Source organism: Notothenia rossii, assembly GCF_949606895.1.
Source record: "Notothenia rossii genome assembly, chromosome: 5".
Taxonomy (NCBI): Eukaryota; Metazoa; Chordata; class Actinopteri; order Perciformes; family Nototheniidae; genus Notothenia; species Notothenia rossii.
Window position 1 is genome coordinate 10,531,989 of NC_136903.1, and position 13,892 is coordinate 10,545,880.

The 13,892-nt window shown below is 40.0% G+C and overlaps 1 protein-coding gene and 1 long non-coding RNA gene across 4 annotated transcripts in view; one reads left to right on the plus strand and one right to left on the minus strand.

The window, feature by feature from the left end:
• The window catches only part of mon2 (MON2 homolog, regulator of endosome-to-Golgi trafficking), a 48,000-nt gene extending 35,641 nt beyond the window's left edge, over positions 1-12,359 (minus strand). For 2 of the 3 annotated variants that reach the window (XM_079681439.1, XM_079681440.1), the window contains exons 1-3: positions 11,859-12,358; positions 4,152-4,215; positions 1,768-1,895 (exon numbers count right to left, since the gene is read on the minus strand). In XM_079681439.1, the coding sequence (XP_079537565.1) occupies positions 1,768-1,895; positions 4,152-4,215; positions 11,859-11,966 (300 nt within the window). In that variant the 5' untranslated portion in view covers positions 11,967-12,358. Of the gene's footprint in view, positions 1-1,767; positions 1,896-4,151; positions 4,216-11,858 lie in introns of all 3 variants that reach the window. The other variant, XM_079681438.1, reaches the window with a different exon arrangement.
• A 529-nt stretch (positions 12,360-12,888) lies between these two features.
• On the plus strand, positions 12,889-13,892 carry LOC307040174. Its single transcript, XR_013808441.1, has 2 exons — positions 12,889-12,929; positions 13,057-13,892. It is a non-coding gene; the product is annotated as an uncharacterized lncRNA (long non-coding RNA).

A 13,892-nucleotide genomic window follows, 5' to 3' on the forward strand; every position in this document is an offset into this window, starting at 1 on the left:
GACATAAAGAGTAGTAGAACAGGAAGGGGGGGTTGGCAACTTTCAGCGACAATCATTTATTTAGATTTTAGATAGAACTATTCGGTATCGATGAGCTGTATTGATCCGAATGAATTACCCTTAGAATATTAGAAAGGATGTTCCTATGGTGGTCGGTGAACTTAAATGTGCAAATTTGGAAAATGAAGGTCTTTATCAATATATATATATATATATATGATAAATATATATATATTGATAAAGTCAGTCAATATACATTTATTTGACGGTTGAAAAATAAGTGAGAATAAACACTAATCCTGTATTCATTGTGAGAATCCTCAATATCTGAATAAAGCTTAGAGGTGGGGTAGGTAATTCACTTCAGAAACACTTTTTGTTATATTCCATGGAATGCTCTTAACATCCCGATAGCAATGAATACATGAAAAAACATTTCATCTGTGGAAGCCGTAGTACTGTGAAGACCACGACCAATCATCTGAGCCGGCCCGGCTAAAATAACTGGATGGCCTACCTGCCTGTCAGCCTTCCATCTGTGCACAAACTTATCTGGTGCCCTGATTGGTCATGTGTGCGTTCGTGTGTGTTGGAGGAGGGGCTCTGTAAGGAAGTCTGAAGGAAGGGGCAGATTTTTTTCCGGTTGTGTATTTTCAAATTCTAGCGCACTCGAGCTGGTTTCTCCATTCTTACCTACCCTACCTTTAACCTTGATTCATTGTGGAAAAACCAGCGTTGAAATGATAAAGGGAACTTCAGATATGTCCTTTTTGCTCATATGATGTAGACGTTTGTTTTCTGAAGGAGAAAAACAAGGTCACGGGAATTGATTCGGCACTCTAGTGGGTGGTAATCACCTGGTGTCATTCTCTGAAGTAGAGTGACAAAAGATGATGAATCCAGATGAGAGCAATGGGTTCTTATTGATTGTATTTTTTTAAAACCACCTTAATAATCAGGAAGACGGAGGAAATGAAGAGATGTTGTGGGAAATCCGGCACAGCTTGATATCAACGAGGTGTTTCTATGATTAGATTCTGGGTGTAGCTTTAATTTAGAGCCTAGACAAAGAATCATGAACCTTGTTGATCAGATGAAAGGCAAAACAAACTGTGTAAGACAATATAATGGTATTCTCATTACAGTTATACTTTATTTCACTGGACTTATATACATGAACAATACCATGGATGTAGAAACATTTTCTAAATTGCTATTTACAGTTTAATGTGTTTCCTCTTACAACTTCTCTATGGTGTGTGTGTGTGTGTGTGTGTGTGTGTGTGTGTGTGTGTGTGTGTATGTGAGAGAGTGTGGGTTTGTGTCTGAGAGAGAGAGAGTGTGTCTGAGAGAGAGAGAGAGTGTGTCTGTGAGAGAGAGAGAGAGAGAGAGAGAGAGAGAGAGAGAGAGAGAGAGAGAGTGTGTGTGTGTGTGTGTGTGTGTGTGTGTGTGTGTGTGTGTGTGTGTGTGTGTGTGTGTGTGTGTCTGAGAGAGAGAGAGTGTGGGTTTGTGTCTGAGAGAGAGAGAGTGTGTCTGAGAGAGAGAGAGAGAGAGAGTGTGTCTGTGAGAGAGAGAGAGAGAGAGAGAGAGAGAGAGAGAGAGAGAGAGAGAGAGAGAGAGAGAGAGAGAGAGAGAGAGAGAGAGAGAGAGAGAGAGAGTGTGTGTGTGTGTGTGTGTGTGTGTGTGTGTGTGTGTGAACGTAGTCCCAGTGCACTGTGTGTGTAAGCCAGCTGAGTTTTCAACCCCCGGCTGGCTCAAGGTGCTCACCTCAGATACCACCTCGTGGGACATGAGTCTCTGGATGGCAGCCAGACACAGCTGGGTGATCTTGGGCTCTTTGGTGCCGCAGCCCATCAGGAAGGGCTGCACCACCTCGGAGCTGTTCTCCTTCAGAGCTGCAGGAGAAGGACGCAGATAAAAAAAGGGAAATGTCAGGGTCAATTCTCCTCAGAGGGAAATGAAGTTATTCAGTTACATCAATGATTTACAATGCTTTCACTGAATATCAAATACAAACCTTCCAGCATCAATCGTTGCATGTTGTTTCAGACAAATGAAAGCTTGCTAATATAATCTGAAATCCTCGATCTATTAGATTTGACATAAGTATAAAATACTGTTACTGCATTGGAAGGGATGGAGAACAAATTCAATGGTGAAAACTACACAATGAGACAAAAAGAGACACACTGTGCAACTTAATAATACCTTTAATATATTTAAAAACTGTTCATGCTATTTGTTTTAACCATCAGGCCATGGAATTCTAAATATTTTGTTAACAACAACGTGTTTAAAATGAAATTAAAGTGTGACCTTGACAGTGAATCAGTACTTTGCATAACCTGTACCATTTCCCCCCCCTCCATGAATAAAAGGTTTCACCGCTCAGTCTTCTTGCCACACATCCTTAGGCTTTTCAAACTAATCCATTCAGGAAAAAGATATAAATGAGCCCTCTTGTGCAGTTTACAGTTTGCAGCGAGGCAGTCGGAGTCAGACGGTCAACAGTGGAACTCGGAAAATGCCGACTGTGTGTGAACTCTGCAAATGTTAATAAAAGCTGGATGCTGTTGATTAAGACACCATTTTCTATTCAAATATTCACCCAGCCACATAAAAGCACTCTGCAGTTCATTCAGAAGATTTAGCATACATTTTTTATTTACAGCAATTTACCGACAAAGCTTTTTATATTAATATGCAGGTCTCCTTCATCTTGCAGTTCATTGGGTGAGAAACAAATACGGGAACCACTCTAAAATAAGACTACCCTTATAAAGGGTTTAAGAATAGTTTGTAATTCATTTATTAATTAGGTTGTGCACACTTTATAAATCATTAATAAGCTTTTATAAGACATGAGATAAACAGGGCAACTGAACGGTTGCTTGCCAAATAGAGAGCCCACATTTATCTGCACTGCTGAGCCGTATTAGAAATGGGAGTAACTCATTAATAAATGGTGACTTGTTTCACACTTTACAACAAGGCTCCCTTTTGGCAACTATAAATGTTAGTAACTCGTAAATACATGGTCATAAAGAGATGCCAAGAAACATCAAGATGGATGGGGGGGGAATCAACTCAGTGAACAACAGATACCAAGGATGTTCGACAAAGTAAGCTAGGTAGCCAATATAAGGCTTAGTCATCTTGCCAAATAGTGAGCCTGTGTTGAGGTATGAAAACTATGTTAGAACTGGTTTATAAATGGTTAATAAAGTTTACAACCTAATTCATAACCTAATTATAAACCCTTTATGAATCCTTTATAAGGGTAGTCTTATTGTAAAGTGGTACCCAAATATGACTTATTTTTGGAGGAATTAGATATCATGTGCCTACAGTACACAACTCATGGTTGCCACAAACTTACTTCATAAATAAAACTAAAATCAATCATAATATAATGGATAATTCCCTTCTCTATGTCACTGATGTTTCATGTAAAAATAAAAACATGTACTCACTTGTGTTTCTTCATTATAAGTGACGGTGCCCATTAGTAAAGGATTACACTTTGATATATGTGATGTAAATAAATCAGACAAGGGAATCAATAATAATCTCATTAACAAGATTAATCTAATTTAAAGAGGACATATTATTCTCATGTTCAGGTTTATATTTGTGTTGGTGGACCAGAAACTCCCTCTGAAGGAAACTTTGGTATTCAGCATTTGCCGACATTTAAATGCACAAAAACCTACATAACTCACTAAAGGGAAACCCCCCAAAAAGATGATGGGGCCTCTTTGAGTAAGTCAACAAGAAACAATATTTGATGTAAGTTTTCATCACTATATTTTATATTTCATATTGTTGCATCGACTCAGTTGTCTGGTGTCTCATCTGTCAGAGAGAAACCATTAGTTATTTTATTTTTATTGTTATACGTTTGACCTCCTTGTGTCTATTAACCTGATACAATGTTATATTTCGCCGCATGTACCTGTACAGTTCTTAACAAATAATCTGAGGGGAATTTCTTGTTGTGTATTTTTAACTTGTGATGTGTCATTTTGTGTTGTATGAAAAAGTGCTATATAAATAAAGCTTTATTATTATTATTATTATTATTATTATTATTATTTCAAAGTGTAATGACAAAGCGGCATGTTGATATCTCACTCTTGTCACTTCCTCACCTCCCAGTATTTCTGTATTCCTGGCTGCGATGGTCTTAATCTTCACGATGCCAGACTCTGCAGCCTAAGGGAGGGGGGGAAGAGAGAGTAGACATTTAGGTTAACATTCAATGTAACGTGTATCAAAGCTGCTGATGGTGCAGCACCAGTGGTGGTGGAAACGACATCCTGTAATGAATGGCCACAGGGTAGAAGCAGGAAGGCCTCGCTGCAGTTCGACAGAATGAGGGCTGGTGAATGTGGTAAAAAAAACAGGCTTCCCCTTGATGTGCTCGTAGAGAGTGATTTCCCTGGTGAGGTGTCTGGCAGGGGTGAAGGGGGAAGGGGGGATTTCAAGAGAGAGAAAGGGCAGGAAGAGGGGACGACAGACTGAATGTGAGTCAGACTGTGTGACATGAACAGACCAGTCAAAACGAGGTGTTTTTATCTAAATGTGACTCAAACCTGTCAAGATCTTCCCTCAAACCCGTTCTCTCCTCCTCCTCCTCCTCCTCCTCCTCTCCCTGACATCTCCCCATCACTTCTCCCTGTCACCCTTTCGTCTTTTCACAATTGTCTTCGCCTGTTCTCTGACATTTGATGTGATTACCATTAGACAGAAACCACTTTATACAGCAAAGTACCTGTCTGAAAGTTAGAAATTGCAAATGGGTACCATCAGAAAGCAGCTGCACTGCAGGTCTGCAGACTGGCTGACCACAACTGCATTAGTCATCTCATATTTGTCAATCATCTTAGTGAGAAATTCCAGCCCAATGCTTATGTAACCGGCATCTGCAACACATAGCAACACAACATTACAACATGATGGACAAAGTTAATGCCTAGTTTTTAATTTCACACATTATTATTTATTTTATTTTTTATTATTTTTTTTTTAAATCATGCCTGTTGGTGTGGCTTTCTTGCAAATAAATATATATCAATTTATGAATATTAAAATGATATTATAGAATACAAGTTATATTTAATACAGCATCACCTTCGACGAAACAAACTGATACTTTAGTTTTTACAGCCAGTCAATCTTTTGGATACAGCACGAGCATAACTGCGTTACAATATCTCATCATCCTATAATCTATGCAGCCACAAAGATACAGTACGAGGCCACGTTTAAATATGAAATCTTATCCACGTAACCTCTAAGTTATCATCTCAAGATAGTGTCAAATGTCTTATTAGATTGGGGAGAAAAGCAGCAAGCCGTTCTATTGACACATTCTCCGTGTATTTAAGCACAACGTAATGATAAGCAAGTCATACCACTTTAACCATCAAGGACTCAAGGTCGAGCCACTGTGAAGTCAACAATTCGTAACCTGCTGAACATTCCGTTACCAAGCAACCACTAGTGAGTGGGCCGTGCCCGTTCATTCAAACTTAACTCAAGAAGTTAATCTTGAGAAAAATGCTAGTCTCCCTCTTCTCCTTTGTTGCTCAAACAGAGCCAGAGGTCTTTACAGGGCAACGAGGAGAAAACAGAGAGACGATTTGAGTCCCAAATAATTACAACCATGCTGCGGCTACTTCTGCTTTCCCAGAGGCTGAGGGGAAATATACTGTAGCTCTGAGGGATACATGAAAAGTGCCAGGACTGTGAAGTCTGGGGTAGTGGTGAGGTTTTTTTAAAGAATGAACAACTGAGATGATATTTCCAGCTTTAAAATAAAAGCCTGAGCAATATTTTCTCTGGCTTTGCATTAGTCATTCGAATTTAGACCCATGTTACAACATCTGATACCAAACATCTGCTGTTATTGTCTTATCATTTACAGCTTTAATCAGAATATTAGCACTATGAATAATATGATTTGAGATTAAACTGTTGGTTTGATTTTTTGTAATTTATTTAAGTCATCGATTTAAGCTATGATGATCATTTGTACATACCAAACAATGTCTTAGAAAAATAATAGGGATTTCTTGACATTGAAAATGATTTTAAAAAACATTCCATGTTCTTGAGTGCTTATTGTTGTTGTTTTGTTACAGTAAGAAAAAGAAAAAGACGGACCATTCTTTAAAACTATTTAACTACATATGTATGTATGTACACTGAAGTTGTGGTTATTAAAAGCTATTTAATCATCATCTCGGAAGTAGACTGGTCGAGATGTCATTTGGATGGAACAAGTCTGTTGGCACGTGGTCGTTTACTTTTAATAAACTAATGTTCAAGTTCAAACGTTTTTAGTTGCAAACATTTGTTCAGGAACTCTGATGTATTTATCTGTGAACCTGTGATTGCCGGTGAACTCCTTTATGCCACAACATACAGTACCTGCTCTTTGTGCTACAGCTATCAATCTAGTACTAAAATGAGTCACTGAGATGTTCAGCAGCTTGTGGCCCAGGGCAGTGACAGATATGAGTGTGTTTTCTCCAATTCGCTGTTTGGAAACGAGGCAACATTGCTGGGACGATAAAATGAAGGGAGGATTGTATGTTTAGAAACACATAAGTGTCTCTGAGGATGAAATGATAATTGAGGATCTTAGGTGCTGTTTACACGAGAACGCAAACGGTTGTATCTGCTACTTTTCTCTTTCGTATAGCCCGTTCGTTCACACGAAACGGACCCCGCAAACGGTAACGGTTCCCAAGGTCGATAGATCTGCAAACGGAACACTCTGGGGGGCAAACGGCTCCGTGTGTACGCCCTATATGATCATTTCCTGATAACGATGAAGCCATAGCCCCGCCTCTCCCCACCTCTGCTGCTCACTGCTGTAGCACTAGCACTAGCTACTGTCAGTAGCTAGTGCTAGTGCTACAGATGTTAGTGCAAAATCTACAGCTCCTCTACCACAACCATCAGCAACAAGTGGACATGGAGAATTACATGAACTACATGTTGCAAAATCCACCGCGGGGCATAAACAGAAGGGCAACCATGGCAACCATGCTCAGAGGTCTTCTTCGCTGCTTTTGGTGTATTTTGTGGCGGAAGTAGAGCGCCACTTACAGGCCCGGCATATGTACTGCAGCGTCTCCAGCGCTTTCGAGCGGTCTCGTGTGAACGGAATACTTTTTTCATATCGCATTTGGTTCGTTTCGTATGCGTTTGCGTGTAAATGGGGTCTTAGGCAGGTTGTTTCACAGGAGGACGATGACAAGACAGAACATCTTGATTGAGCTCATCTGTCCACTGAACAACTCCTCAGAAAGATGCTGCTATTGTGGTGTCTGTGAGTCAGCCCAATGGAGCCAGTAAACCAAAAAATGGCTCCAATTAGAAGCAGATTGTGTGGGTTTCCTTTGTTCAGCCTCGAGTGGACCCATATGCTCCATCTGGAACCCAATCACAACAAATCCCTGCGTGTGAAAACACATGTTGTATGCACAACCTTGTCAAACTTCAAATCAAAAATAGTTTTGATATTGGCACTTTGTGATGAAATCAAAGATAACTTCCTCAGAGAACGTGCGGTTTCATCTTTCTGTTGACTGTCCGTATTACACAGTCATCGCCATGGGGAGAGACATACAGCTGGTTTGATGACGGCATTATAATAGAAAGCAGAACATATTAGATTATGGAGAATTTAACAAAGTAATAAACATTGATACCAATTTCCTGTTTTGTATAAATAGGTTTATAATTGTCTATCAGAGGCCTTTAAAACATTTGGTTCTTGAATCTGGAACCAAAAACTGCCGCTTCATTGGCATCAAGATTTAAAATTCCATTTGCCACTGTCTACTCATCTACGTTATCTGATCTCTCAATTCACTTTGTCCATTTGAAAAAGGATCAGTCCCAGTCCAGCACAATGCATATTACATTTGAGAAGCTAATGACATAGTAGTAAATGTTGAATGAAATTGTTATCATAGGTGATCTTATCTTGCCATGTAATAATGTTTATTTAACACAATCAATATTTGTCATGCAAATATTTTAGAACTCTCAAAACTGTAATATTTAGCATTTGTATCCTTATCAATACTAATACGCAACAGCATTCATTGTAATGAACACATGTTTACATATTTAACGCTGTTATGTATGATATATAACGCACAACAATGTCTTATATTTATATACCAAAACCAATATTCTATTTAATAACTGTTTTTTGCCCCTTTTTCTTTAACGTCTTATATATTCTTGTTACATTTTCAAAATAAACTGTCATCAAATGTATTTTCCCCGGGGATAAATACTAAAAAGTAAAAGTATTGAAGTATAGTATGAAGCATTTTAAGCCTGTCTGTATGGCATATCACTTTAACTGTATATACTATCCTGCACAGAGTTGATGTTCAAACCTGACACCAGTAGAAAGGGACTTTGCAGCAGAACACATCAGAAAGTGCTCATTTCTGTTCCAGAGCCTTTTGAATGTGGAGATCCACAAAGCAGAACTTACCCCCACGTCTCCAGCCAGCTCATATCTTTGTAAGGCAACATTTGTGAAGCTCGTGACAGATTGACTTCCTTGGAAACACTCTGCAAGTCTTGAAACTCAGCAGTTTTTTGGAACCGACTTAGCATATTATGAGAAGGGCTTATTCAGTCAAGAGTTTCAGTGCAATAGTGTCAAATAGTGACTTAATCCTCACTCCCTGTCACTTCCTATGTTGTCTCTGTACTGCCTGCATGAACTGTCTGACACATGGCTTGTGCTAAGTGAGCAAAAGGTTGTCAATAATGCTCATTAATTCTGCAGGTTTTCCCAAGACAATCTGTCACATTTCACTGTGAGCCACATGCGTCTGACAGCTCCCGACTCACACTCAGCGAGATGAGAGCTGGCTGTTGGATGCTTGGTTTTTTTGCACCTCGACAAAAACAATCAGAACACAACAAACAGCAATTCCTTGGTGGGTTTCACTGACTGCTTCTCAATGAAAGAAAGTCTTAAAGTGTGAGATGCTACAATGTAGAAAAATGTATGGGGACTCTTCTTGACTCCTCTTAACCCAAATAAAGCCCCGGCTGTGGCGCAATGTCTCTGTGGGACATGGATTGGGAAATAGGAGGAGGAACTGGAATGAAGAAGGCCTGGGGAATGAGGACAGAGATTTCTAATTTCCAAACAAACATGACAGAAATGAATTTACAATGTCAAAGCAGCTAAATGAATGAGAAGTGGTAAGAGGTGAACATGTGGAGCACTGTGAAATAAACTACACATATTTAAAATAATAATAGGATTACATTTGTGTGCTATAACAGGCACACGATTAGCTTTCATTCACAAGAACTGCAACTACTTGTTTGTGGAACAATAACACCCGAGCAAATAAAACCATGACGGCTTTAAATTGGAAAAGGTTGTTTCAATCGCAACTCTCTGGAGCAGTGAGCTCAGGTTGAGAACATCAAAGCTGCTCCCTGTTGTGATCCCTGAGGGGAAGATGTTGATGGTAGACATGAGTGGTGATAAATCAATATTAAAGGAGATGCTTCATAAAGCCCCTCTGGGCAAGGGCCAGCAAGCAGCTGAGAGAGCAGATGTGTGCAGTGACGAAAGCACCTCGATAAACTGTGTCTCTTTCTTATTGTAACCTTTAAACAAGGTGATACTTGAGGGGAAACAAACTAAACAAGTGTAGCTTGATATGTTAACCGGTTGAGCTGGATAGCAAATATTTCCATGGCCTCAAAGCCCCCTACAGCATTTCTTCACAAGACCTGTGTGACCAATGTTGCATAACATGAAAGCTAACAGTGAGTTCCCTATACCTGGGAGTTACAGGGAAATAAGGTGAAGACGTGGTGAGTTGAATCAACATAGGCAAACATAGTGTGTGCATATCAATGACAAACAATTGATAGAAAATATAGGATGTTCTCATTGCATTTACATTTTAAATTTGAATCAAGGGGCATTTTGCACACTTGTATAACGTATGCTTTTTATATACAGTATATTTTCTTTGCTAACAGCTTGATCTGTTACATTCAATTATATTCTATATATTTAAAAGTTGTGTATTCTATAGATATTCTGTAGCTATTTATTGTTCTTCTATTGAAATGTATTTACTGTTTATTCAATTATATTTGTAACTCATGTGCAATGCCTAACAAAACGAGCAACACAATATATCTAATAGCATCTATGTGTCCACACTCTTATATTATTTCTTACTCGTATTTTATACCTGTTGTGTTGATTTTATTATCTTTGCTTTTGAATTGCTTGTTTTTAAAATACCTTTTTATAATGTGCTTCATCTGTATATTGTTCTTAAATGTCTTTTGTTTTATTTTGTAAAGCACTTTGGGTTACCCTGTGCGGAAAGGTGCTCTATAAATAAACTTGCCTTGCCTTATAAAATGCTACGTGGAGAGTGAATGGATGTTTTGTTTATCCAGTATTGTATGACACCTGCCTCTGAACTATGTGTTGATCTTTTAGTCATTTTGTTAAAGGTGAAAAAGGCATTCAATAACAGATGTAAGTTAACTTTGCCCTGTGGACCGCTGAAGGCCAGGGTTGTGTTCTTTAAGGCAAGTTGAAGTCATAAACGGTTGACTGTTGTCGAATCGGACAGTAAAGGCTGTGGAAAGCCCTCACATTGCACCTCCTTGTACTATTCGGTTCTTAAACTGAGCCATGATGTCACAGTACCACACAAGGAAGCCAGTCAGCGGCCGTAAACAGTAACTCAATCCAAGGAATATAAAAAACAAAACGCAGCTTGAAGTCGCCTTTGGCTGTGTCAATACTGGCCAGCTTGTTGTGAAGCCAATTTAAGATATGAGATATTAGACTGACTATTTACGCCTAACAGCAGTCTCCATTGACACATTTAAAAAACAAAACAATTTGCTGAAAATATAAAACCTACTGTGTGTCTACTGCAGTGCTGTCTTAGTATTAAAATAAAACCAGGTGGTCCTGACTTGGGGTATTTATCTGGCAAAGCTAAATGTTTTGGTTTTAGTCTGAGGGTATACATTCCTGTTTGTGAGCATAGACTTTCAGGGTAATGTGCACTTGACTTAACTTCTTAAATCATCCCTTTACAACAGGTTTGAATGGAGATGGAAATGTGTAAGGTGGTCAAAACATTGGAATATGAGTAACATATGGTATTTAGGATAATTGAAAGACCCTGATGCCAATGCGTGGAAATATGTGTGTAATGTGGATTATTTTACACTTTAACAAGACAATATATGGTGGATATAATCTGTAATAACTGAACGGTAATGTGTCTACTGTAATATAGGGGAATGAAAAAGTAACTATCTTTTACCACCATTGTGTTTCTATTCTGTTTATTTTTCTCCTATGTTATTGTTTAATTGTTTGACCATATATTCATGTTGCATTGTTGAAGGAGCCTCGGATAATACATTGCCATAACTACACTGTTGCTACTGTACATATAACAAACCTTTAATCTTGAATCTATAACTCCTAAAAGTTCAGATATTCAACAACCTTCACGGTAGGAATAATTCATACTAGGCCTAACGAAAATAAGTGAAACGTGTCAACTTAAACACCTGTATGTCCCTTTAATTGGACGCCTGGTTGACAGGAAGGCCCAGCAGCTGACTCTTTCCATTTCCCCACCACAGTATGAGGATAACCCAGTGTCCACGTCCTGAAGAGGCCCAGTGTTTGGTGGGGAAACGTGCTCAAACAATTATAACATTATAACAAACACAAAATCATATACACACACGAGACATGCTGCTAAACAGTAAGGTAGCGGCTCAGTGAAGCTAACTAGCCTCACCTCTTTGACTGGGGGGAATTTCTTCTTGCACTCCATGGACAGAGAGCGCAGGTCCGTCTGCATGTTCTCCAGCAATTTCTTCACCGCTTCGGGGCTGCTGGTCGACATCTTTGACGGCGTCTTCGACAAATATAATCAGGAAACTTCAAAGGGTAATGAATGCAGGAGAGCAGTCGCCCCCCTACCCATCCACAGCGGGAGTATAATCCGTCGCTACTTTATTCTGCTGCCTTGGAAAATAAAATAAAGACCATTGACTTAGTATCCTCAGCTTTACGCGCCTGTGCGCACGAGAGCAGCGATGACACCGGCATATGTTCCTGCTCTTCAAAGCCCGGTGACATTAGGTTCGGTAAGTAGCATTGTCTTCCTCTTTATCTCCGTTTAAGGATGCTCATTAATCGAGGATATTGGGCGAATTGAGCAGTCTGCCATCAGCGGCCGACAGCTCCACTTTCCTTCCCACAATGCTCCGGTGGACAGTGACACGTCACTTGGACTTCCGTAAACAGTGAGTGATTCAGAATAATGGCGACAGCGACCCCTGCTGGGGAACCATGATACAGACAGACAAGCCATGTCTGGGCACTTTTACACATTATTTAGCAAGCAATTTAGACATAAATGCAAATATCTAAAGGTTAAGAACCCCTCCTCTGGATGGAAGAACGAACAATAGTTTGATTAATATTGATTAGTGCACAATAGAAATAAAAATAATTGAGAAAAGAAAAAGAGATATGTTATCTATCAAAACCCAGTTAGATTAACATTCATTGGATTGCACACTTTGTTTGTTTGTGTGGATATGTAGCAAATTAACATTTCAAATAGTACTACTAATGACTGCGGTTTGGCAGCTGAATTAAAAGCTAATCAAGTCAGTGACAAACTACCAGCTGAAACCCATGAAGGTCATTTAGGAAGAAGGTACAGGCCTATATAAGTTTCGGATCGAAAGAGGTTCAACCTTACCAAACGCAAGATGTCTGATGCCATTGCGTGCATAACTACAGTAGGCCTACATAATGCAGGAGCAGTCGGGCACAACAGGCTATTTGTTTAATAGAGGTAAGCATCACACTAGTCTGGTGCAGTATGAATGGTTTCACCAACAACAGAAAATTAATGTAAGATCAATTAATTGTCAGAGTTAAAGCTATAGGTGCGGAAGGTAACGGGTATCTTTATTTTGCAGATGGATGTCGATCCCATCCAAGCCATTTCAAACCCTCATGTGCCAGTCCTTGCTGTGTTCTTTGATGGCCAGAAGGACCTCATGCAGGACTACAGACTGGGGCGCCAGTCACTGGAGGCCCTGCTGAGGGTCCTGCCATCAAATAACACACAAGGCTGGTCACGTGAGGAAATATTTTAATTATAATGTATTGGTTGACACACGGCTTGTCGTACAGTGTGGTGTCCCGGGCCTTTGATGTCCCCAAGTCTACCATCTGCAGACTGGTGCACACTGGGAAAAGATTGCAGCCCCTCGCCAGGAGGCCATCATCACCCATCAGAACCACTGCAAGGGAGGGTGCAGAGCCGCTTCAACCAGCATCATGCCAGGGCTCGCTCCATCATAGAGCGGGCCTTTGTCATGATGAAAACTAGGTGGAGATCGCTGTTCTTCATCGCTCTGGAGGTCCACCACACCTTTGTCCCCTCACTCATCACCGCCTGTGTAGTCCTGCACAATATCTGCCTCATAGCGGGGGACATCCTTGAGCCTGCAGAGGATGTTGGGGACATTGGTGTGGCTCCACCACATCCGGTGAGGGGGGAACGAGGCGGACATGGCCAGCGAGACAGACTGGCAGGGCTGCTCTCAGCTCCACGTGTGCACCCAGTTGAACTTCAAGACCATGATTGTTTGTTGGACTTGAGGACATGAAGGCCTTGGGCACCACACTGTGTGCCTTCATTCGCGGTTTATTGTGTTGTGCCAACAGGTTTAACAAATGAAAACTGGTTTCACAAACAAAGTGTATGAAAATGGAACAATAAAAACATTGCAAAAACTTAGAAACAAAA